This window comes from Equus caballus, chromosome 1 (genome assembly GCF_041296265.1).
Source record: "Equus caballus isolate H_3958 breed thoroughbred chromosome 1, TB-T2T, whole genome shotgun sequence".
NCBI lineage: Eukaryota > Metazoa > Chordata > Mammalia > Perissodactyla > Equidae > Equus > Equus caballus.
In genome coordinates, this window is record NC_091684.1 from 101,986,625 (window position 1) to 102,011,861 (window position 25,237).

Below are 25,237 nucleotides of genomic sequence, written 5' to 3' on the forward strand. Positions count from 1 at the left end.
GTATGGGCCCCAGGAGCTCCCTGGAAATTAGCAAGAGAGCTTTCTGTGATGCCGAGAATGTTTTGTATCTGCTTCTGATCCAGACCCTGTTGGCCCCTCCTGGCTTCCCTCGGGGGAGGTGCAGCCCTGACAGGTCCTGGGTGGTTTCGGAGCATAGAGGACATGGCTTGTCCTGGGCATGGCCAGTCACCTGAATGACATCTTCCCTCTCATGGGACCTTCTCCACCCACTCTGATGGGCACCCCCTTCAGGCAGGGCAAGGCAGAACTTTGATATCTGGATAATTCTTGGGAACAAGGCCATGCACGTGGGAGAGGCAGACCCATTTGGCCATTTCATCATCTTATTTTCCTTCGATATCTGGCTTAAAGTGAGGCCCACATCAATGGAAAACAAAACAAGCAGACAGGATGAGGACATTCTTTGTATGTTTACTATGATACGGCAAGATTTTCCAGATCAGAGCCAGTTATCCCCGCCGCAGGCAGCAGCCTCAGGGCAGATGCCTTCACGTGACCCAAAGGACATCCCCAGACATGACATTGAGACAATGCTCCATTTCTCTGACGATGACTTCTCCAAGTGCATATATAATAAATAAATAGAAAATACATCTTTGTCCATGGTGACACCTACAAGAAATGTTTACATACAACACACCATACATCTAATTCCCGAAAAAGGACCAGCTATTTCGGCAACAGGAAAAAGACAGGCATTTCAGGGGAGTGCTGTCTTCCTTGAAGGCCTAACTCATTTTAGTGCTCACAGACAGAAAAGAATGACGAGAACAATTTTCTAAGCAAGGAAAAAAATGTATGCTACCAAGAGCGTGCCTGGACACCGGCTCTTGGCGAATCGCATAGAAAAGAAAGTTTTATGCACAGATCCTGCACTGTCAGACATACGCACAACTCTGAGGATTTTCAAATAGATACTTTTTGAAATGAAGGAACCAAAGACAGTCGACATTCCCAGCCACTTGAAGTGATCACATCCTCAGTGGTTCACAGTGTGAGACCCTCGCGTTGGAAGAGTTTGGAAAACTCAACAGAACTTAGACAAGAACATGAGGTCATTTTAACTCTCCTCCCCATCGCCTCCTCCCTGATCTGCCTGAAGAGTCCTTCCTGGGCTCAGGGCCTCGAAGCAGCCGTATCTCAAGAGGCAGAGCCCCTCACCTCCAAGCAGCTGACAGGCCTGTTTGGTGGGGATTCCTCTCTGCAGTTGGTCCAGCCTGGAGCGGACTCGCTGGCCGCGTCTCATGGGTGCAGCTGGACAGAGGGAGCGAAGGAAGCCCCCAGAAGGGAGGAGTCTGTGGTGGGGACAGGAAAGGGGACATGTTGTTCCTCACGAGACCCAGGGCGACACTGGCACCTCACGAGGCGGGATCAACTGCAGGGCGACTCTCCTCCTCCTGGGAGCCCCTCCGCTCTGTCCCGGGGGGCAGGGAGAGCAGGGTCGTTGTCAGGAGCTGCGAGGGCCTGGGGCAGCCCAAGAGTGGCCTGGTTGGCTCACCGGAAACGCTCCAGCATGCTGATGCTCCCCGGGACCGCACCTGCAGACCTCAGACGGATAGCACCAGTGATTGCAGCCGCTGTGCACCATGGGGTGGCAGGTAGTGTGGACAAGGCGGAGGCTGCAGGGCGGCCACAGCCCAGGGGAGAGAGCCCTGTGTGCAGAGGCCCGGGCGGGAAACAGTCATCGGCCAATTCTCTTTCTATTCTGATCACTTTTCCCTGCCAGGAGACTTGCTCCCGTTTCGGGAAGCTCCCTCAGGAGCACCCGGACGCCCTGGGCGGGCGATTGAGGCAGTGTGGTGTGGCAGCAAGTGCTGGGAGTGGGGCTCCCGTCCTGGCCCTGCCGTGGCCGTGTGGTTCTTCCCCATCTCAGGGTCTCATGTGCCCCCTCTGTGAAAGGAAGGCTTTGCACTAGATAGTTCCTAAGGTCCTTTTCAGCTCTGAAACCCTAGGCTCACCAAAGTATGAGCATGTTCTCGGGTCCCCCAGAGTGCTCCCTGGTCCCTGAGGAACAGCCAAATGAGGCCCCAAAGTAGTAGCTCGCTTCCCTCAACTTGGCTCCGCCCTCCCTTGGAGTCAGCTGGGGTTGGCTGGGGACCAGATTCCCCAGTGCTCTGGGAGTGGGTCTCCTGATGCACCGTCTCTGCTGCTCCCTTCTGAGAGCCAGCAAATCAAGGGCAGAGGGTGACCTTGCAGCCACTCGGCCTCAGCAGCTGGGAGGAAGGGCTCAACCCTGAACCGCTCCAGTGGCTGCGCGGTCTCTGCCCACTTTTCCTGCCAGCCCCGTCGCCCTCCTGGCCCACCCATGCACGGGAAAACCTTCCCCTCCTCAACTGTCATTGGTCCCCATCTGGCCTCTCTTCATGCTCTCTGCTCAGCATCAGAGGGCACGTACACCTGCCTGCTGTCCTCTCAGATTGCCAGCTCCTCACCCTAGGCATTACTTCTCACCCTCCATCCTGTAGGCCCCCCCGGGGTGCCAGCATCACGGATGTTGGCTGAGAAGGATGTCCTCACCCACTGCTGGGTTCCAGGTTTGATGGGAAAAGCCACAGCCTCCAGGAATCTCAGAACTGAGAGGCCTTTAAAAGTTGGCTGGTCCGACTCCCACCTGGGACCTGATGTCCCTTGAGAGGCTGACCCCGCCAGGGCAGGGCTTGCTGTCCCCAGGGGCCGACGGCTCTGCCTACATGACATCTCCTGAGAGGCTGACCCCACCAGGGCAGGGCTCACCGTCCCCAGGGGCAGACGGTTCCAGCCTGGCGGCTCTGCCTGCACAGCAGCCCCTGGTCCTGTGGCAGTGGGCTCTTGCTTACAGACAGGAACAAAGACTCCTTGCGGCTGGGGCTCTTTGTCCTACATCTACCACCGTAAGGTGCGTGTTGGAGAGCAGGGGGTCTGTGAATGACCTGGCCCCCGGGCCGCCTCCCAACCAGGGCAGGACTCCTGCCAAAGTGGACCTTGCTGCCAGCCCAGGTCTCCTCGTGGTCCCCACACACCCACTGAAGAGGCACAGAGAGGAGAGCAGCACCCAAGAGGCTGCAGGAAAGAGGTTCCGGCATTGGCCAACACTGTCCCGGGGCTGCAGGTAGACGCTTGAGCAGGGCAGGTGGCAGCAGTAGGGTCTCCGGCAGGGCCCATCAGGGCTGACACGTGGCCCTTCCAGCAGCTGCTGGATGGGGCCGGGGGAACCAGCCATTGCCCTCCCTAGTCTGCTGCCAGAGTCCACCGTCACGGTCCCCCATGGGGGCACCAAGGAGGCAGCCGCTTACAGCTTCTTCTTTCTCACCACGGGGATGGGCACAACTTGGAAGATTTTGGCCTTGTGGTCCTCAGTGTCCAGAGTCACCCAGGTGGGCCGGAAGCTGCCTTTGAAGCCGATGAATGCCATTTTCTCTGAAAAGCAGCAAGGAGTCACATGAGCAGAAACCCCAAGAGAGACGATCTATACCCCGCCACCTTCCGAGGCTCCCCATTGCTGTTCTGCAGCCCCTCCCAGCTACCTCCCCCCAGTCACACTGGACTGTCCCCCTGTGAGGATCTCTGTGCCCAGCTACTGACCATACCTGGCGTTTGTTTTTAGGGGGCCCTCAGGGTCTCCCCTGAGCCCCCACGGTCACCTGCAGAGGACAGTGGCTCTGCTTTACATGGGAGACCTCTCAGGAACCCAGCCACTCATGAGCTGGCCCATCACTGGCGAATCCTGCCCCCTCTTAAGCTCACTGTCCCCATCGGCCAACAGTGGCCTTTGGCTACAAGATTTCTTCTCTAGCTCTAACGTTCTGTGGCTTTACAAGGAGTTGTCCAAGGGCAGAGTAAAAGGTGCAGCCCGGAGCCCACGCATACTCCTGGCTGGCACTCGGAGTCCGACCGCCCGAGGGTCGTGGGGACCTAGGTTGACACTTGGGGACGGCCTAGCCTGGCAGCACTCATCTGTCACCACTGGGAAAGCACCATTTGGCTTGGGTCACCCGTGTACATCAGCTCTTGGCAACCAGGTCCTCATTTAAAAGACAGAGGCTCCAAAATGATTTCAGGCCAGGCTGGGCATGGTGCTCCCTTGGGCTCTGTCAAAGGGCCCCACTGCTCTCGCTTTTCCTCTGGGAGCTGCAGGGGACACACGTCCCGTGTGACCGGCTCTTGTTCCGATGGGCTTGCAGTCAAGATTGCACGGCAGCTACGCCCCCGGCTTTGGATTAGGAAAAGTAGGACCCAAATGCTCATCTTAAGCGAGTTTCTCAACTGCCTAATTCTCAGTTTCCTCATCATAAATGGACATGGTAGTACCTGTTGCACAGGTTATTAATGAGTAAGTGAGGTGACTATCAAATGTTCAGCAAGGTGCAAGGCTGGACGTTGCATGGCAACCGCAACGGACGTGCTCACTGTTGTCTGTGGGGCTGCTTCGCCTCCCACCCAGCCTCTCAGGACCCTCTCTGAACACAGTCTGCTACGAAGGGAATGGTGTCACGCCGACATTTCTGTCCTAGCCAGCTTCTTCCCTGTGGGGTCTGTGCTCGGCTTTTCACAGAAGAGCCGCATGACCTTGAACAAGCCACATGCATTCTCCGGGCTACCATCTTCTCCTTCCCTACCTCCCTCTGAGGAGCAAATAAGAGCTCTGAAAACTGTAAAGGGCTGTGTGCATGTTGGCATCAGCTGGCCTGCTGAGGACGGGGCTGGGCCTCTGGCCGGCCTGCGTAGCAGGATCTGGGATGGGAGGGTCAGACCTAGCCCTTCTTCTGCCGGATGTCTGTGGAAAGAAGGGCCCTTGCGGAGCAGACGGGTGACAGCTCTAGCGCTGTCCTTCCCGTGTCTGGGCGTAAGCTGGACTGAAGCTGCCCCTGTGCGGGATGCTAACTAGGCAGCCTCTTGCCCGTGGATCCCAGCTGACCCCTCATTGTGCTGAGGATTCTAGGCTGTGCCCAGGTTTGGTGAGACAGGCTTCTGGTCTCAGCAGCCCACACGCCAGGCATCTGGACTCAGTCCATGTAAGCCCAGGCCCCGCCCTTACCTCTCAGCCTGAGGCCCTCGTCTGCCCCGAGCTTCTCCAGCACTCTGGTCCACGGGCCCCTCGAGATGTATCTTCCCTTGGACGCCATGAGAACTATGGAGCTGAGGAGAAGGGAGCCATTAGAGGATGAGAAGGACAGCCTGTTGGAGCAAGGGCTTGGGAGGGATGCTGCGGTGTGTGTGGTGGGACCTGAGTGAGCAGTCCAGAGGCCGGCCAGGGGCTCGGGAAGGGCAGCGTCTCCTGCGAGCTGAGCTGACCGGCTCTTTCCGTGTGGTGACCAACATCCTGAACACCCTCCCACACGTCCGGCCGCAGCTGGCGCCCGCAGCCTGCTCCGAGCCTGCACTCCGCTCGCTGGCTTTACACGCCCGTCCCCAAGGAGGACAGAGTAGGTGTGCAGGGCACACCACCAGCTGGAGGAGGGGCGGGCGGTGGCTAGCACCTGTGCCAGGGCCAGGCACACAGGAGGACTTCCATGTGCGCTTCTTACTTGGCATGTTCTCAACCCTGTTTGGATGGAAACCTAGTGATGGAGGAAGCCAGCAGTTACCACGTCCCCGGCGGGGGCTAACCGCTCGTGTTCATGCCACCTCTCTGGTCAGGCCAGACAGCATTACTGCCCCGACTGGCAAATGGGGAGATGGAGGCAAATAGTTACTAAGTATGTGAGAGGACCTGCTTGGGTCGGGGGGGAGCCTGGAGCAACAGGGGTGCCCAGCCTGAAGGTCCAGCTCACAAAGCCCAGCTTGGGCACCAGGAGTCTCCACCCGGCCTCAGCTGTGTTCAGGCCAAAGCGCTGGGACAACAGCCCTCGTGGTGGTGGACTCAGCATGCTGGGCCAGACGGCAGGAAGTGATCACCTCCCCCAGGAATAGAACAGGGCAGAGGCCCAATGGGGCTTCTAGTTCGCATCTCAAAGGCATCCCATGACCACAGACCGCAGTCCAGACGTGGAAAAACTGTACAGGGTCTGGAACTCGTTGTTACCCCCACTTGTGTCCCACTGGGAGCAGGAGGAACGCTCTCAAAATGCCAAGGCTCATGTGCAGTCAGAACAGATGGGAAGGGGGCTGGGGGCTGCGCTTGCTCTTGGGAAGCCGGGGAGGAAAGCCCCGGGGTGGGCGGCCGTCAAGCAGCCGGAGCATCATCGCAAACACATCCTCAACTTTGGGCTTGGGCTCTGTGCCCAGGAGGCTCTTTCCCATTGCTCCAATTCAGATGAAAATCTCAAGTCCCTTTGGCTCAGCTGAGCCTTCCCGCCTGCTGGAGTGGAATTAAATAAAGGTCATGCCCTCCAGACAGGGCTGTGGGTTAGCTCCCAGGAGAGGGACACAGAGGCAGGGCTTCTCGCATGTCCCAGTCTCCTGAGGGCACCCAGAAGCCTGCCTGCCCTCTCTGGGTGTCCCTCTCTGCTGGTCTGAGGTCCTCACGACCTTCATGCGCCTGCACCTGTCAGCAGGGCGTTTCCCATGGGGCCAGGGCAGATGTGGTTCCTAGAGGCCACCCTGGACGTTTTTGGTGTGAGCAGCTGGCTCATTTCCAGGGCACTTGGGCCGGGGCTGGCCTGTGGATGGGGTGGGAAGGGTGGACAGGCCCCCACTGGGCCTGCAGTGACAGTGGGCGGAGCCTGCCTTGCCCCATTCCCTGTTCCTTTGTGGGAGGTCAGAGAGGGGTCTGGTGGTACCCAGTTCCTGCCGGGGTACCCAGCGTCAACCAGGGTCAGCTCCCACCAGGTGCTCAGTGCGGGCTCCCCCAGTGAGGTGCCTCCGGGCTGCGGCACAGGCTGGAAGGAGCTCTGGGCCAGGCCAGCCCTGCCGCTCACATTCTAAACAGACCCACTCTGCATTTTATTTCTTAATTCCAGGCTTCTGCAGCCTGCTGCATTTCAAGAAAAAGTTCTCTGGCCAAAAAAGGCATGAAAACAACTGGTCTGTAGATGATAAAATATTTTCCCCAAATCGGTACATCTGATCTTTCAGTATGAGTCTGCACGTGGAAAATGTCAAGCGGAAGAAGCTTGTGCTGGGGGAATGGAGCGGAGACTAAGTGTTTAAGAGAAACCTCATTCCCCGGAATCTCACACAGTGTCCAGTTCATGTCATGCCCACCACGCAGTCTGCGTCTGGGAAGTCCATCTGTTTCATCAGTGAGCATTTACCAACCCTGCTAAGTGGCAGAAACCACGTGAGGCACTGCCTAGACCTTCTGCTGTGCCAGGTGCTGGCTCTCGAGTGAATTCTCACCCATTCAACTAGAAATGCACATAGGAGTTAGACATGGTCCCAGCGTCCAGAAGAGCATGCCCTAGGTGGGGAGTGGACATGTCCCCAGTCCTGCTGGAGCAGCGTGTTAGTGGGGGAGGACTTCTTGTTTGGAGGGAGAGACCCCACCAAAGAGGTGATCTGTGTTAGGTCAGGAAGGTGGAGGGAAATTACCAAGGATCTCTAGGAAAGGGCCCAGCAGAGAACTGCACTGAAGAAGTTCAACCCAGCCAGTATGGGGGATGGGTTCAAATGGGGAGACTGGAGGAGGGTGGCGGCTAGGAGACTGTGACAAGAGTGCTAGTGCCACATGGGAAAGGCCCGGACAGAGTCGAGATGGAGAGGACACGGGGGAGGGGACCGGCAGGAGAGCAACAACGCAGGCAGAGTTGACGGGATCTGGTTACAGATTGTGGCCAAACGGAAGAGAGAGAAGAGCCAAGCATCATGCCCAGACTCTGGTCCAGCTATCTGGACAGGTGATGCTGATTTAATCAAAACAGGAGGAGCAGCTGGTCTGGGGGATTAAAAAAATGATGAGAATTCAGTCTCAGAGGAGATGTCCAGGTGACATTGTCCGAGCGGCAGCTGGATGGGAACTGGCGAGATTGGGGCTGGACTTACTCAACAACCACCAGCATTTGGATTGTACTGAAGGTGTGGAGAGCATGTCGAGACTGGGGAAGAGGGCCAGGGCAGGCTTCCATTTGTAACGGGGTAGACGGTCTGCCTCAGCCTCACCTACACTCACGGCAGCCCTGGCTTCGAAGAGAGGGCCACGGGGCAGGGAGGGTTCCCAGCGCCCACTGCTTGTGGGAAGACGGTAGGTGCTCCCTGACCTTCCCAGACTGGACTGTGATGAAGGTCCCGGGGACAGGGAGAGGGCTGAGGCCTGGGGTCTGCTGTGCCATCAGCCAGTTCTAAAAGTGGAGGCACGGACTTACTTGTCAGGGATGGCTGCCACGTAATTGAAGACCTGCCAGGGGATACCCTGGAGAATGGCGTTCCTGAAGCTGGCATGGCTCACCACACGCCCTTGGCTCCCGTCAATCACCACCACCTGGATGCCATCTTCTGTGCTGGGGTACCGCTTCCCATCCACCTGCAGACAAGAGCGTGAGGTGGGGTCTTGAAAGCAGCAGCCCCCTCCTGCAGGGGCTCCCACGCAGACTCTGAAGACAGAGGCTGCCTCTGCAGCTGCTGTAAGCCTGAAACCCACTTAAATCAATTCCTCCCAGGCCTGTGCAGTGAGCTGAATGATGGGCCCCCGAAAGACACGTCTTGCGGGAACCTGTGCAAGTGACCTTATTTGGAAACAGCCTTTGCAGGTGTAATCGACTTAAGGATCTCGAGATGAGATCCCCCTGGACTAAGAATGGGCCCTAAATCCAACGGTGGGTGCCCTAAAAGAGAAGGTGGAAGAGATGCAAGACTCTGGCACAGAGGCAGAGACCCCGTGAAGACGGAGGCAGAGGCTGCAGGGAGCGTCTGTAAACCAGGGGCCACCAAGGACTGCCAGCAGCCACCAGAAGCTGGAGGGGGCCCGGAGCAGACTCCCTCAGCGCCTCCAGTGGGAACCAACCCTGCTGACACCCTGGCTTTGGACTTCTGGCTTCTAGAACTGGGAGAGAGTAAATTACTGTTGTTTTAAGCCACCTGGTTGGTGACCATTTGTGACAGCAGCCTCATGCAGCCAGCACCAGCCCTCCGCAAGCATGGGACCCTCCCGTGCAGACCAGCGCCCTGCGGCAGGGACGCACTTCAATGTAGGCGAAGTTGCTCAGCAGGTGGAAGAAGGGCTGCTCGGAGCTCTCCATCTTCACCTCCAGGAAGTGGTCCTTCGTCTTCTGGAGACACAGAAAACCCGGTGTGGGTATTCGGGCTGGGGACTCAAGTGATGAGTTGTGGGTGTCATCTCCCTCATCTGCCCGCACCCCCAGGCTCCGCCGAGATGTCGGAGAGGACCCTAACTGGTCTGGGCCCGGCCGAAGGCAAAGGGGGCCCAGGCTCGCCGGCGGCCACTCACCAGCTGAGCCCCGAAGAGCTTCTTGGGCATCGGCACGTCCACCACGGCCCTCTCGGCGAACCTGGGGTAGGCGGTGGCTGTGCAGTCGCTGATGCCCGCGTTCTTGGGGATGGCAGCTTTTATCTTTATTCTCTCACAGCCTTTCACAGAGCAGAAGGCGAACTTCTCTCTCTCATTCTGAGCCTTCAGCTTCAGGAACAGCAGCCTGCACACGGAGCAGAGGTGGTGCTTTGCTTTGGCATTCGGAAGCTCCTCCTCCCCCTCCCCTCCTCCCCCTCCTCTTCCTTAGCCCCTTCCTCCTCCTCTCCAGCGTGTGCTGGCCACTGGGGTTAGGCCCAGGAGGCCTTACAAAATGGAGCTGTGTCTCCCCAGAGGATCATATGTGGTTGGAGAAACAAAGAAACAAATGCATTGAATAAAAATCTAATGTACTGACAGTCATCATTTTCTGACATGCACTATTATGCCATGCTAGGCACATGCCATAAACTGACATATTATCTCATTTACTCTTCCAACAGTCCTGTCCAGCAGGTATTGTTATCATCCTGATTTCTCAGATGGGGAAACCGTGGCTCAGAGAAGTGAAGTGACTTGCCCAGGACCACACAGCCAGGAAAGGACAGAGCTGGGACTTTCCATCCCATCACTGTGCCTGGTGAGGAAAACGCTGTCAGGTTTCCTAACTGTACTTTGCTCCAAACCATACTTTGCTTCCACTTATTGTGACGGACTGACGCTGAGCCGGTGGCAGAGGAAGACAGAGATGAGGAAACAAGGAATGAACTTGGGTCTCTTGATCATTGTTCTTTCAGCTCAGAAAAGTGCTTTCAGGCTGCTTCCCACGTCTGACAGAGCAGGTGTGACTCCACTGCAGACCCTCTCTGCGTAGGACCCCCAATGGGCCGGCCATCTGCCCAGTGAGCTGGGTCCGCATCGTGTTGCCCTCACTCCTCACGCACAGCTGACCAGGCCAGGGACACACCCACCAGGCCTGCAGGGGGACACCATCGGCTGCCCAAGGACCAGGAAGAGTCTCCCTCTCACGAATTCAGACTAAGAGACCCAGTGGCTCTTGTCAACTGCTGGTTGGTGCTTAAACTGAAAGGACACAGCGAGTTGGGGCTGGAGCAGCCGTTCTGTGCCGTGTGCTGCTGAGGAATGGGAGAAGAAGGCAGACCAGCAAGAAGCTAACACAGGAGGCCAAGCGAGCCAGGAAATGTGAACGTGAGGAGAAGAGGGAAGCTGAAGCTGGGCGGGCGCCTCGGCCCCAGGGGCTTTGTAGCCACAGCCACTGGGCTGCTTCCTGAAGATGCTTTGGGTTCTTCCCCTTCATTTGAGCTCACTGAGTGGCTTTATCAGGTGATCCCCAAATAAAATAGGATGAGAACAGGGCCCGCCCCGTCACTGCCTGGCTCGCTCTGGATGGGGAGCTGGGGGGCAGAGCGGGCGCCCCTCCGCGCAGCTTAGGAGAGAGGCAGGTCAGTGTCACCCACGGAAACACCTCACTGGTGTGGTGTCCACACATGGTCAGACACCAGGAGACCAGCACCAGTAGCGAAGTCCCGAGGGGAGGCCGAGGTGCAGAGGTGGGGCTGGTCCTCTGGCTTCTGCACAGTGCTCAGTTCTCCTCGCTGTCAGGATCTGTCAGATTATCGAGACTGGAGGAGCTAAAAGACCATCTGGCCCTGTCCCCTTATCTTACAGACAGCCGCTGCCCTCTCTAATCCCCACCTGCAGCACGGACATGTCCGTCACCTGGCCTGGAGGCCCTGGCATCAGGGAGGCCCAGGGCGCAAGTCCTGCTGTGACCAGGGAGCTTTTCCCTGCAGCGCCGCTGATGGCTGCACCAGATGCTACGCTCGCTTATGGACTAGCAGCACCTTGCTGGGGTGGCATCTGGCAGACTCGGCTATCCAGAACTCAGCTAAAATCACTCGAGTGAATTTTTTCTAACCTTGAAAAATTAAAAGAGATGATTCAGAGCTCATATATTTCACACTGCAGAACACCCTCACTTTTAACCTCTTATTTGTATTTTACCCCCAATGGTAGCGAGCTGGTTCTCGCCCACAGTGGAACAGACGGCAGCCATTGAAGGCAGGTGCTCTGAATCCGAGTAAGAGACAACACATTTATAAGGCAGAGAGACCATTAAAAACAGCCCTAAAGTTCACAAAGCCAAGAGTTTGAGCTTCTGCATAGGAAACAAACATCCATCCCATCACCCAGCTCCAGTCCCTCAGGGCACCATTGAATGAAAGCACAGCGCAATAATCAACAGGCACAGTGATCAACTGAGCTACCAGCAAAAAGGTAGAATTACGCAGCAAAATCTGCTTAACGGTAACAAGGGGAAAACCCACAGATTTTTAAATGTTTTGATCAAAAAGTTTGAACTTATTTAGGGGCAGTTTCCATTTGAAAATCCCCATCTTTGGAATATCCCATTTCCCATGAGCTCAGAAGAAGGGGGTATGCACAGATGGCACCACGAGGGTTTACCTTGCCTACATTTGGGTTTTGATCATAACACTCTCCACTGGGGCATGAGGGATGTGTAATCCCGCTCTGGTCTCCTGTGGAAGGGCTTCACAAACCGCTCCGGACCCAGGCCCATCCCTCATTCACTCCTTCCCGGAGGAGGGGGAGTGACTCACGTGACTGGCGGGCGTGGGTATGTAGGTCAGCCCAGAGAGAGCGGGAGCCCTGGTCTACCCCTCCGTACCCCGGTTTTGGGGGTTGGGCTCTATGTGGGGAGCCCGAGATTGCCCAGTGCTGCCCGGGGCTGGGTAGGTATAATCGGGGACAGTATTGGGAAGCTCTCTTCTCCGACGACTCCTCATCAGTAGGACTAAGAGGTCCCTCTTCGCCTGCTGTCTCCTCTGCCCCACGTGTGGGGCGGGGTGCTGTTTACTGTCCCCAACCCCGGCATTTTACTTATGCTTCCGATTTTCAAATTCTAGTTTCCTTTTAATCACATCAATAGAGACGAAAGAAAGAAAGAGAGAGAGAGAGAGAAAGAAAGAAAGCAGAGAGCACCTGCTGTCTATCCTTGCCCTTGGTTTCAGTACGAGGATGGAAAAATGGCTGTAAAGTGACTTCACCTGACCCCAGAGGGCTGCTGTCTGCAGCTTCATTGCTTTGCGGCTGTGTTGACGTTCTTACAGTGTTAGACTAACTCTTTCTGGGGCAGGGGACCAAATAGCTCCCGTCTCCATGAGCAGGGCCACCCCATGGTATCTGTTGAATAGGACCCAGTGCAGTTTGTCGAAGGCTGAGGGCTCTGGGTCCAGAAAGGCTTGGCTACAGACCCAGCCTTGCTAAGTCTGTGCTGCAGCCTCTGAGCAAGTCACCCCTCTTCTCTGTGCCTTCTCTGCGCATCTCTAAGTTAGAGAGGCATCGCCTGCTCCAGCTTGGTTGTCGTGAGGATTTGAGGTTATGTACCGTGTTTCCTTGATTCTAAGATTCACTGATTTCACTTTTCTGAATTAGGCATAGTCCCTGCAATCCTCGTGCATGTGAAGTGTTTGTTTTACTCCCAAAGCTGAGCAGCTTTGAGAATGTAGTGGTGGACGGTGCAGTCAGCCTCAGAATGGAAGCACCTAGGAGGGCGGCCTGTGCTGACCACGCTCCCTGCACGGTGGTCCTTAGGGTGACTGGGAGGGCCAGGGGACGAACGAGGATGGGCTGCTTTCCTGCAGCCAGACGGGCAGTCCTCACCCTGAGTCCTCGTCCCAGTAGTAGTAGCTCTTGCCGGGATGGCTCTGCTCCACTTTGTCCATCTGCAAAGTCCTCGAGAAGGTGCCCGTCTTCGTCGTCTGCTTCAGCAGGCGATTGTGAACATCCGAGAGGATGGAGAAGGTGGTGCCCCGGGGGTAGCAGAGCCCCACCCGGATCCAGTCGCCCCTAGGACAGGAAGGGGAGTCAGGTTACAAGCAAGGATGTCCAGGCCACAGGGCCTCCCGGGCGTGCGTGGAGAGAGACCAAAGACTTCCCCACCAAAGGGCACCTCACTCTTTAGTGGGGAGCTCCGAAAGAACACTTGCTATTGGAACGACTGGGTCAGAGTGTTCAAGGAGAGTGGGGAGATGGCAAATGCGGTGAACCCGGGGTCCCTGGAGCGGTCAGCTGGGCAACCCCGGGGCCTGCATTGGGCTCCGTCCGGAGCTCTGGCTGTGGGGAAAGGGCCTGGGACCTGTGGGACCTGCCTTCAGCCTCTGCCGGTCCAGCCTGACCCTGGGGCCCATTTCATCTCTGGGTCTCATTTTCCACATCTGATAAATGTCTGTGTCACAGAAATACTGTGACAGGCAAGTAACGTGGACAGAAGATCCGTGACCGTACATATGTGAGTCGAGATGCCCTTGGCTCCACCTTTCACCTCACAGACCCGTTCCCCTCTCTAAAACAGTGACATTGCTGCAGGTGTTTTCTGCCGTATGTTGAGCACTTCGTCAGGCCGGGTCCTGCCTGTCACATGTTCTCTCACTGACCCCGTTGCATCTCGCAAGGTGATACCACCCCATCTCCTAGATGGAGGGGCTGAGGCTCCAGGGGGTGAGATGCCCGGCCCGAGGTCACCCACACACAGAACAGGGCTCAGCCCAGGGCTGTGTTTCTCAACTGCGGGGTGACGTCAACCCTCTAGACGCGTCCTCCTGCAGGCACGACGTGGGCAGCCTGAGCTGCTGTGGGCGGCAAGCCCGGGACTTTGCAACGAGGCATTGCAAGACTTTTCCTTGGGCTCTGTGAGAGCAGCTGTGCCGGGTCAGGCTGCTCCTGGGGGGCCTCCACTTACTTGTTGAAGTTGATGAGCCAGATGGTGAGCTCGGCGGGGGCTGTCTGGTCCCAGTGGATGGTGTAGCCCTTCTGCAGAGTGACGACCGGCTGGTACTGCTGGTAGTGGGTGCTCCTGGTCAGGGCGCCCTCCAGGTAGAGAGGGTGGCTGGGGAAGTCGTTCTTGATAATCTTCATTCGCAGGTTGCTGGTCTTGTAGGCCTGAATGTACATCTTTTAAACCCAAAAAGGAAACACAGCCGGGCGATTACAAGGGGTTATTGCAAGAGCGCCTGGCTGACGTCTGACCGCAGCCACACTTTCAGAGGCACTTCTCTCAGCAGAGCCCTGGAGAAGGCTTGAGCGAGAGAAAGGCCAGACAAGGGGCCTCCTCCTGCTGCTGGAGGCGGCCCAAGCTGTACGGTGTGATCTAGCTAATGCCTTCTGTGCATCTTCAGAAAAGTGCTGTGTGGGGGAGACACACTGGAAACATGGGAGGAGTCTGCTTAGAGGTCAGACGGCAAACTCTGGGAGAAGCGGGGGCTCTGCAAGAAGGAGGAAGATAGAGCGGGCTTTTGCAGTTCTGCTGCAAATGCAGCTCCCTTTCATGGGCTGCTGTCCCGCCCGCATCAGAGAGAGAGCCCGGCGCTGCCCTGCTTCCCTCCATCTCAGTGTCGACCGTGTGGCCAGTACACACGGGTGTCAGCACGCACGGAGGAACGAATGGCATCTCAATACAGAGGAAAACTAAAGGCAAAACTGTCGGCCACTGAGCCCCGGGGACCAGCGAGCCCTGGAGCCTGGGCCAGCCTCGGGATAAAACACTGTGTCCTGTTTTATGACACGTCCCATGTTCACAAGGTGCCATCCCTGTAGCTGTGGCCTAGGGAGACCACCACATGGATGTGCAATAATGTTGCACCTTTGGAAGGAAGGGGCTATCTTCCCCCTCAGTTGTGCCACACGCCACATGGAAAGAGATACCTCAAGCCTGCCCGTATATGGAGTTGCCACGAGTATAAAAGTTTAAAGGTACATTCAACTTCATTTCATAAGCTGTAAAGTGAAGGGGGGAGGTTATTAATAATAATTAACCAGTAGCCAGTCACGATAACTTGGCAAGTTCTAAGGGAAGACAAGCGATGTATCAGAAAGGAAGAGTGGGAGGGAAGACCAAGATCAAGATTCCACGTGGGCCATCTCGCCCTTGAATCAGAGATGCCATGTAATGCCCAAAGTATGGATTTGAGGCGTAGGGTCTGGTCACCCTTCAGTCATTCAGGGCATGACTCCCATCATTGACTGCCTTCTGACTCAGCTTCCCAGCCCGCGCTCCTTCCACACACCCCTCATCAGCACTTTCCACTCCACCAGCTCCTCCAAACCTCATCGCCTCAGGCCCCTCTGCCTCCTCAGCTCATGACCTCACCTCTGCTGCAGAGAGGGGCGCCCGGGACGCCCTGCCCCAACGGCCCTGCCTCCTCTGGGCCTCCTCCTGCTGGACGCCGCTCCTCCCCCCTCCGCTGGTACCTGTGCCCCTGTGCCCACCCTGCCCTGGCCCTGTGCCCCCAGCCTCGCACTAGCTCCTCCTCCATCTCTACCCAAACCCCACTCTCCCCTGTAGCCCTTTTCTAACCCTGGCGGCCACAGGGTGATAACAGGGTGGCTGTGAGGACAGCCTCTTTATTCACACGTTTCCTGTCCCTTGGGCCTCTCTCCTCTTACTCTTATTCACCAGCCATTCATCCAAATAATAACGTAACCAACACATGATAATAGCAAACTAATACTTTCAGCTCCAGCACATTGCAGGCCCCCCCTCAGCCTGTGCCGTCCCCTGCAACAGCCATTCCTGTGGCCACTGAGCCCTGGGACCGTGGCCAGTGTGGCTGAGGACCTAAATTTTAAATTTTATTCTAATTAATTTAAATTTCAAACCAAAAAGCAGTGTAAAATATTTTCCATTAAACGCAACTTTACGGTTTTGTTGAAATTTTGCATCCACATTAAGAGAGCTCTAAGTATAAAATATGCAGTGGATTTTAAAGACAGAACAAGAAAAATATATAAAGTGTCTCATTAATGATTTTCTATATTGATTACATGTTGAGATGATCCTATTTTGAGTCTGTTGAGTTAAATAAAATGTATTCTTAAAATTGATTCCACCTGTCTCTTTTTCCTTTTTCTCATGGCTACTAGACAATTTAAGACCACACATGTGTTATATTTCCAGGGACAGGCCTGGTGAAGCACTTCATACTCATTATATGAACCCACCCCCCATTCTCATTAAGAGGTTCAGCCACTCTCCTGATTTTACAGATGAGGAAACTGAGGCACCAAGAGGTTAACTTGCCCAAGGTCACACAGTCAGTCAGCGCCGGGCCCAGCTGGAAGGCCAGCGTCTGACCTCAGTATGCTTTCTGTAAGCGTTCTGCTAACAAAGTGTTTCCACTTTGATCTTTTGAAACCCTACTGGGTGAGGAGGAAAAATAAAAAGAAGAAAAAAGAAGCCGTAATCTCTTTCTGGCCCTGCACGGAGTGAGCAATGGTGACACCCGGGGGGGCACGACCCTTGTCCCCACCTGTGCGTAGCGCCCGCTGCAGATGGCCCCTCTCCAGTCCGGGACGTCGATGCAGTCTGGGTGCCGGACCAGCCAGTTGTCATCCTTGGTGAGGTAGGAGCCCGGGTACTCAGACACGGAGCCGTCGACATCATGGAACACTGACGTCTTGTCCCCGTCCATGTCCAGCTGGTTGAACCAGGGCCCAGGCTCCCCGAAGAACACTCTGGAAGTAATCTAAACAGAGCCCAGGAAGTCAGGCTGGGCCGGAGGGTGAGGGAAGCTGCAGCCGGCATCCAGCCACGGTGAAGTTTCCGGTTTCCACTGACATTACAGGCCAGCCAAACCAGAGGTGCTCTCGGGCACCGTAGGAAACGCACAGCTGACCTCTCAAACGGAGCTGGAGAAATAGCCACACGCTCCCCGGGGCTCTGCTCTTGGACCCCCCACGTTATTTGGCCTCTGCTCATGGGAAGGCTGGCTGCTGCGGGTGACCCAGAAGGGTGCTCCACTGCCCAGTCAGAATACAGAGAGAGGGAGGGGTACGTGGGAGTGTGTGTGCGTGTGTGCGTGTGTGTGTGAGAGAGAATGAGACTGAGGCGGTGGGGAACGTTTGTATGAGAAAGTACACAAACACACACACACGGGGATGTGTGAGCGTGTGGGTGTTTCAGGAAGACAGTCTTTCAACACGAGCCCTTGGAGATTTCCATGACTGACCTCTTTCAGACCTGCAGCGGCCTGAGTAAAGAAATTAAGTAACTTAAGTTTCACAGCTTTCCCCGCGCAGCCTGCCAGGAACCGGCAGCTGGGCGAAGGGCAGGAGCCCGGGGAGGGAGGAGGGCCTAGGAAATCCGCGATCTGAAGAAGATGCGCCAGGAGGCCTGGGCTGCCCGGACCTGCTGGCCCTGGCCCTGGTCTGTCGGCTGTCTCGGGTGGGGGCCCCTGTGTGTGTTCCACTCTCAGGGAGAAATTAAACAGAGCGTCTTCAGCTAAAATTCCCTGGCAGACTGCTGGGTTTTTAGATTAATTGTGCCAACCCAGGTGGCCTGGTCACAAGACTCAGTAGGTCAAAACCAAGACCTTCGGAGGAAGAGCTGGGGACGCTGGGTCCAGCGCAAGCTTCCTCAGGAGGCCTGGGCGGGTTTTGAGCCGGGTTGGGCGAGCGGGCATTGGCCAGACTTGACCTGTGGGGCAACCTAGGCTTGTACTTTTCCAGTGTGGATGCAGACAGAACTGGGACGTGGCCAGCCCGCTCGGAGGAGGCTGCTCAACCCCTGTGGTGGTGGCGATGGCCCAGACTCCAGGCCCTGGGGGACGCGTGAATCACCACCCCGAGTCTGCTTTGCCGGGAGCCTGCCCTGCCGCCTCACTCACCGGGACGTCCTCAAAGGCAATGCTGGTCACGTTGTTGTGGGGGCAGCTCTGCCAGGCGTTGTTCAGGCGGAAGGCCAGGGCGCTGGTGTGCCGGCCCTCCAGGGCCGCGAACTTGCGGAACGTGCAGTTCTGGATGTTGACGGGCCCGTCGTAGAACTGGATTCCTCGGATTGGAAAATTCCTGGGGGGTCCAGGAGGTCAGAGGTCAGGCTAACTGCCATGTCGTGCCACCACACTGTTGCCCCCTCCGAGGTGGATGGTGACGAGACCCCCTGGGTAAACCATTCCTGATCCCCCCCAACAACTCCCTCCACTGAAGAACGTTATTGATTCATTAATGAATTCACTGAGAAGGCGTTGATGGCCACAGTCGATGACAAGAAACAGTTGCTGGGTGAACTGTTGGATGGATGGATGGATGGATGGATGGATGGATGGATGGGTGAATAAATGAATATCTGTCTAGTTGCTGGCTTGGGGTTTACGGTATATTCAAGCATTTTCCCCAGTTCTTCCATCCTGTGAAGAGTCACTGGGTAAATACGTCAGTGCTGCTGCAGAGGGCCAATCCCAGGTCCCCTGGGAGAGCAGAGTCATTAGTCATTATTGCCTAGTCTTGGTTGCTGTAACAGTTTAATCAGAGGAGACCCAGAGGAGCTTCCTCTCTGTGAGTGAGCCCTCTGATTGGGAGGATGCGGGGTTTGGGAACAGAGGGCAGAGGAAGGACACAGAATGGAAGGTGATAACAGTGTGGTGGAGCAACTGCGATGTAACTTGTCAAACATCCCTAGCAGAGAGGGCAGGTCCCCCAGGGAGTGCGTGACTATGGGCTCCCAGAGACCCCAGGAGGTCCTGTACCAGGAGGCAGGGAAGGATGTGGGAGGAGGCGGCAGATGGGGACGGAGGGCGCAGGGACTGAGGTAGACGGTGACTGCTCCTCGGACCCCGCAGGGGCAGGGTGCTCAGGGGCGCGTCCTCATCTGCCTCGGCCTCCTGAGCAGGTGTGGAAGCGAGGGCCTGGAGGGGTGGTTGGGCTTGCTGGGGCCCCTCTTGGGCCTGGCCCTGGATCTGGCTTCTCATCCTGCACGCCCAAGTTGTATGCTTCTACTGGTATCTCTCCCTCTGGGCCAGGCCCTCTCCTTCCACAGCAACATAAAGAAGAAAGGGCAGAAAGAGGGGGGAGAAAAGCAGAAAAGGGGTCTGTCCCTGGGGAGAGACCACATTCCCGCCATCCCCAGTCTTCCTCCTGGGGTCCCCTCCATTCAGACTCGGATCCCCGGGGGAGCCCCTAGTCCCGCAGTCTCGGCCATGTGCCTCCAGCGGACACCAAGGACTTGTTGCGTTTCCATATTGTTGTATTTGTAATTGATTAACGTCCTCACCTCGAATCCTGATTCTCATGCAGCGGCTCTGTGCGTTTTCCATTTAAGGTATTTTAGGCACAGCCCGTTCTCACTAGCTCTATATTTAAACTGTGTGCTGACTGTTCCTTCAGACCCCAGCCCGGGCCCATACGGGATGAATCACCCATGATCCGGACGGCTCGGTCCTAGGTTCCAGCTCACAAGTGCAGCTCGAGGAACCCGCCTGAGTCTGACAGAGCTGTCAGGCCTCCATAAACAAACCCACCTCTGGAAGCCGTCGGAACATTCCGGCCCAGGAGGCTGATAACCCTCAGCAGAGCAACCCCAAATAAGCAGACCCAGAGCTGCTCATAAAAACAATCTGAAGGGACTGCCGCCGTGCTTAGTTTACATAGAAGCGAGGGCTTCTCCCCAGCTCGCTCTGCCTGCAAAGTCTTCTCGCAGATACACACCTGCTCGGGCTGGGAGTTCCAGGCTGTGTCCTGCCTTAGAGGTAGGAATTAGATCTTCCCAGAGAAAGAGGAGAAAGCTCGGGGGCAGGAAGGGCTGACCTGAGCCCTCGGAGAACAGGGCCTGCCATGCTGCTGGCCGGCTCAAACCTTGCTTTCTGGCCTGAATTCACAGCTGAGTAGAAACACCAGCAGAAGGAGGAGAGACTCCCTCCCCACTGACCCAGGCTGCGGCCCCCTGACAAGCTGACCGGATCCGTCTGCTGTGTCACTCTCCAAGTCACCCCCTCCCTCTCCAGCCACCTGGTCAGCCTCCAGCCTCTGTTCGAACCCCTCCAGCAAGGGAGAGCCCCTCGCTCTGCAGGGCAGCCCTATGTCCTGTCGTCAAACAAACCTGACCGTTAGAAAATGCTTCCTGCGCCAAACCAATTCTAACCTTCGCGTCCACGCAGAGCGAGTTTTGCCTTACATGCGCGTGGCAGCCCTGACAATGTGTGACAGCACCTCCCATGCTGTTCCCCCAAGTAGGATCCCATCTTCTGGTTGAAGTTCCCAACCTGCACGTGATGTGGCTTTGGGTTCCGTCCCCCTCCTGGTTAGTCTCCTTCGAGGGTGCTTTGGCCTGACTATCACTCAGCCATCATCGGAAGTGGATGAAACGCTCCAAGTGGGTGTGCCGTCAGAGGAGAAGGGATCCCACTGTCGCCGATCCTGGGCACTAAATTCCCGTTAACGTGGCCCCAAACCATAGCATTTTGATAGCTATGTCCCCTGACTCATATGCAACACAGGTTTTCGATTTCTCTCTCCCGCTGGATTTCCCCCACTGCTGGTTAACCCCAGTTGTTTTAGTGACTGCTCTGACCAGCAGAGGACAGGAATTCATAGTCAACAGGTGGAAGCCACATCCTAGCATCTCTCCTTTCATTGCTGATGCTTAGGTTGAGCCACTCAGAACAAGGAAGCTGCCATGGTTGCAAACCTACTGGCCTATGGGAAGGGTCCTTCCACTGTGGTCCAAGCCGCCTGGGCCCCAGATCCTGTTGTCCATCATCTCTGTCCCCACGTTGCCACTCTCACCAACAAACAGGCTGTTCTTTATCTCCTGCTTGGAGCCGTCGTCGTATGGGAAGGTTCCACCACTGCAGAGAGAAGATGTCTGAGAAGAGATGTCCAGAGACAGCCTCCTACAGAGGGCCAAGCACACAGACAGTTGCTCTTACCTGGCCAGGGTCAGGCCGATGCCATTGTCAGCAAACCTGCAAACAAGAGCAGACAGTCAGAGCATGCTCTCGCTCCACGTGCAGTGACGCTGTGGAGGGAAGGACCCTACCCTGCCCTGCCCGGGAGTCACACGTGGGTCCTGTGTGGGACAGGAGTTTACGTGAGCAGAGGGTTTGCTCAGGGAGCTGTGGTCTCTCCCATTCTGTATAGTAAGGGGACGTCCCAGGTCCCCTCCCACTCCATGTCTGATGCCTCTCAGCGCCTGATGCCACAGTGCATCAGCAGCATGCAGACCGGGCTCTGGGAGGCTGAACGTGGCCCACTCTCAGGGCCAGTGCTGGGTAGGGTGGGGTATGTGGCTGCAGTCCCATTTCCCCTTAGCCATCTACTGCTGATTCAGCCACAGCAAGCAGGACACACAGTTAGCTGAGTTCCGAGTTTCCCAGAAGCCAAGCGGACGCTGCCTGAGAAGGGCAGGACGTCATTTTTCAATTGTGCTGTGGCCGTCTCATCAGCTCCCTTTCGCCGCGGTGCCCTTTGAGGGTCAGGAGGAGCACGCTTCTGCAAGGAATCTGGCTGTGAGTGACGAGGGAGCACATACAAGCTGAGCAGAGCCTCGGGTCTGCCCAACCACAGACCCTGGAACCAAATATGGCGGCTGCCTTGCTCCCTGTGTCCCAGGGGTGGATGTAACCGGTTCCCTTCCACCTGTCCAGCACACCTGCCAGGCCCATCTCCTCAAAGTGCCATCTCACCAACACTCCTGCTTCCTAAACTCCAGTGGCTTCATATCATCCATAGCCCTTGGCCCACATCCTTGCCCTGGGCTCCAGGCTGTGATGAGTCCACTTTCCCTGGGCTGGTCCTGGTGGCCTAATGGTCTCCCATTCCTGCCTGCTTCCGCTCACCCTGCTCCCCTCCTCCAGGACACCTGTCCTTCTCCCTTGGCCTGAAGCCCCTCCCCCACCCCAGTTCACATCAGTCACTGCAGGCCGTCTCCCAGGGCAGGGTGCTCTCCAGCTCTCCCCGTCCCTTCATGGCTTCTCCTTCCCGTCGCTGTCCCCCAGTGCTCTGCCCGAGGTCCGCTCAGGCTCCACTGCGTCCCTGGGGACGTCACAGAGACTCAGAGCTCCCATTGCCACCAGTCCACTGCTGACACTAAAGTCAACTGCTCTTCCCGTCTGCTCTTCCAAGATTTGGGCTATTTCCACTGAATATCTCAAAAGCATCTCAAGGTCAACGTGTGTAAAACACCATTATCTTCCCCCTGAGCCCGTTCACCATCCCGAAGCCTGGGTCTCAGCTACGCCCCCATCATCTGTGATCCTCTCGCAAGGACCATGGCAGTGGCACCTCAGTGATCTTTCCCACCTCCGGGAGGGCCCCCTCCCACCCCTGCCTGCATCTGGTGGTTGCTAGAGCGACCTTTCTGGGATAGACACAATGGCCAAATTTTCAGAGCCCTTGAAGGGACCCCATCTTCCGTCAGCCCCTGACTGTGCCAACCCTGCACCCTCGTGGGCCTGCAGCCCCGGCAGCAGCCAGATTCTGGGAAACTTGGAAGGAGTCTGGTGGAGGGTTGAAGATCCACTCCCATTGGCAGGGGCCTCAAGTCTGTCTTGCCCCCCAAGTCTGGCACCCACTGTCTTGCGGGTACCTGAACTCCCAGCAAACCAGACCAAATATTCACTGGACTCAGAACACTGCAGAGAATTCAGCGCTGGTGCCACCTGTTTTCTCCTTCACTCACCTCTTGCAGATTCTCTCTCTCAAGTGTCCTTGGGTCTCTACTCTGGGGACGAGCAGCTCACATTACTCACTAACGTCTTGTATTGCAGGAACGTTCCTCCTTCCACTGAGCTGAAATGTGCCCGGTGCCCATAACTGCTGCCCTCCAGAGCCAACCAGCACAGGCCTGCCTCAGTGTCCCCTAGATGCCCTTCAGAAACCCAGAATTGGCTCTCCTGTCCCCTTTCTCCTCTTCTCAAAAGTCATGACTTCTCTGACCCACGGGAGACGAAGGCCCTCCCATTTCTCTGCGGGCGACACTTCCCTTGCATCCGTGTCCGGCTCTCTCTGGGGCTGCCTGGGGCTCCGTCAGTGTCTGTCCCTCCCTGGCTTCTGCTTTTCTGAGCAGCCTTTCCCTCTCTCTGCCTCTCTCTCTGTGCACGTGTGTGAATTCTGTGTCTGTTTCCTCCTCACACACTTTCACATCCTCTTGCTCCCTTTCACCTTTATTTCTCCTTTAATCAGACACAATAAAATGGAGACATACACTTATTTCCTACACAGAGCTTCTGATCTCCCATTTCTAACATGAAGGTAGACAAGGAGAACATTTCATGACACTCATTTAAAGCAAATCCCGGCTGAGCTGCCTGTCCCTTCTGGTCCTTGTCCGTGTGGGCCGGTGGCTCTCCGTGGGGACCTTATATCAGGACTCAGGGTTCCTTGTCTTCTTCGTTTGGGCCTTGGAGACCAATGAGCTGAAACTTCAAGTCTCGGTCCAACCACTTACTTTTGGGAAATTCACTAAACTGAGCCTCAGTTTACCATCTCTAAAATGGACATGATAATTTATGTCTTTGAGAAACATGCTAAGAAATAAGTGTAACCAAGGATTCAGCATGTAGTCGGTGCCTAGGACATGCTGGTTTCCTTCTTCACCCTTCTGTTCACTGACTGGCTGTGTGGCCTGAGAGAGCCAAGCCCAGTGGCTATTTGGGGGCAGGTCATGACCCATAGCTCCTGGCCTTGTAACTGAAGCCATATGCTGTTTTTAGATGTTTTTTGGGGTCACTGCCTGCTGCCGTTCTATGCCCCTGCCTGGTTGGGGGACCAGAAGCCAAAGGTTGGCGTGCTTTGTGTCCCCTCTCTGCCTTGCTCTCCTCCCCCCGCCGCTGGAGGATGAGCATCGTCCGCACTTTGTGTCAAGGCCACACGGCTCTCTACTCACCGGCAGCTGTCCAGCCACACGTCCCCGCCGCGCAGCCAGGCCCCGTGGTCCTGGTTCTTGTAGGCAGTGAAGTGCTTGATGATGGCGGGCTCCCGAGGCTTCAGCGGGTCGGCATCCTGGTGAGGGCTGTATCTGGAACACACCACGGGGAGAGCTCCCGAACTGACTCCCCCCTGGGCTGTGAGCTTGTCTGCTCACGGTGCCCAGGAAGACTCTGACTACACAGCAGCCAACTCGCACCCCTGGGTCTGGATGAACTTTCTGAGCTGGACACAGAAGCAGGAGGTCTTTTCCCGAGGTCCAGCCCTGTGCAGGCTGTGGACACGTCACCGCCCTTGTTCGTGAGCACCACTGAGCAGCCCTCCCCAAACGGCGTCAAAGCACAGAGGAAAGTTCAGACAGCCAGTCCCAAACCCAGCGTGCAACACAGCCCACTGATGGGGTAACCGTGCCCTGGGCCCTCTCTGGGCTTCTGTCTCTTAACTACAAAACTGAGCACTGAGTCTGGACTCTTGCTGATGTCCAGTCCAGCAAAAGTCTTCTGTGGACACTGTCATGTCACTGTGTTACCCACTTGGATGGAGAGCAAGCACCTTCGCCCCTTTAAACGGTCCTGGTTTTCCTGACAGCCTTGAGGATTGGACAGCACCTTTTAAAAGCAGCCCCTGGCCTTCGGCTGAGCTCCAGGTTTATTTGTAGGTACGACCTGCATGCTCCTTCCTATTAAATTGATGGTGAAATTCTTCCCTCTTCACCTTTGATCCCGGCTGACCTGCCGTGGCCTGGCCGTGCCTGCTGACTTTCTGGCTACTGGCTTTTACCAAAAGATCCAGAACCCTCTCGGAATTTCTGTTTCCCTCCGGCTGCTGGGGCCTAGACCCTAATTCAGATTTTGCCCCGCTCATGTTTTCACCACAGTACCCCAGCATCTAGTTCAACGCGCAGGACATAGAAAGTACTCGACAGAGACCTGACGAATGAATGAATGAATGAATGAATGAATGAAGGGAACGGGGCCGAGCTGAGAGGTTGCCCTGGAGTGTGCGTGTCCGAGGGTGATTACCTGGCAGAGATGATGGAGAGGAAGGGCCGCTTGTCCTTCGCAGAGGCCTCTGTGGTTTTCACCCCGTTGTCTATGATCATGCCAGCCTGGGGACGGAGGACATTCAGGGACACGTTGGCCTCTGCTGCATGCCAGG

The 25,237-nt window shown here is 56.3% G+C and overlaps 1 protein-coding gene across 5 annotated transcripts in view; it reads right to left on the reverse strand.

Annotated features, from left to right (window-relative positions):
* Positions 1 to 416: 416 nt before the first annotated feature.
* CEMIP (cell migration inducing hyaluronidase 1) overlaps positions 417 to 25,237 on the reverse strand; it is a 142,273-nt gene continuing 117,452 nt past the window's right edge. For 3 of the 5 annotated variants that reach the window (XM_001501771.5, XM_023649255.2, XM_070266169.1), the window contains 13 exons: positions 25,102 to 25,187; positions 24,039 to 24,170; positions 21,082 to 21,117; positions 20,845 to 21,000; positions 18,046 to 18,226; positions 16,690 to 16,905; positions 14,124 to 14,335; positions 13,046 to 13,231; positions 9,323 to 9,527; positions 9,057 to 9,143; positions 8,241 to 8,398; positions 5,036 to 5,136; positions 417 to 3,417 (listed from right to left, as the gene is read on the reverse strand). In XM_001501771.5, coding sequence (XP_001501821.1) covers positions 3,290 to 3,417; positions 5,036 to 5,136; positions 8,241 to 8,398; positions 9,057 to 9,143; positions 9,323 to 9,527; positions 13,046 to 13,231; positions 14,124 to 14,335; positions 16,690 to 16,905; positions 18,046 to 18,226; positions 20,845 to 21,000; positions 21,082 to 21,117; positions 24,039 to 24,170; positions 25,102 to 25,187 — 1,884 coding nt within the window. In that variant the 3' untranslated portion in view covers positions 417 to 3,289. The remainder of the gene's footprint in view (positions 3,418 to 5,035; positions 5,137 to 8,240; positions 8,399 to 9,056; positions 9,144 to 9,322; positions 9,528 to 13,045; positions 13,232 to 14,123; positions 14,336 to 16,689; positions 16,906 to 18,045; positions 18,227 to 20,844; positions 21,001 to 21,081; positions 21,118 to 24,038; positions 24,171 to 25,101; positions 25,188 to 25,237) is intronic. The other 2 variants (XM_070266172.1, XM_023649265.2) reach the window with 1 other exon arrangement.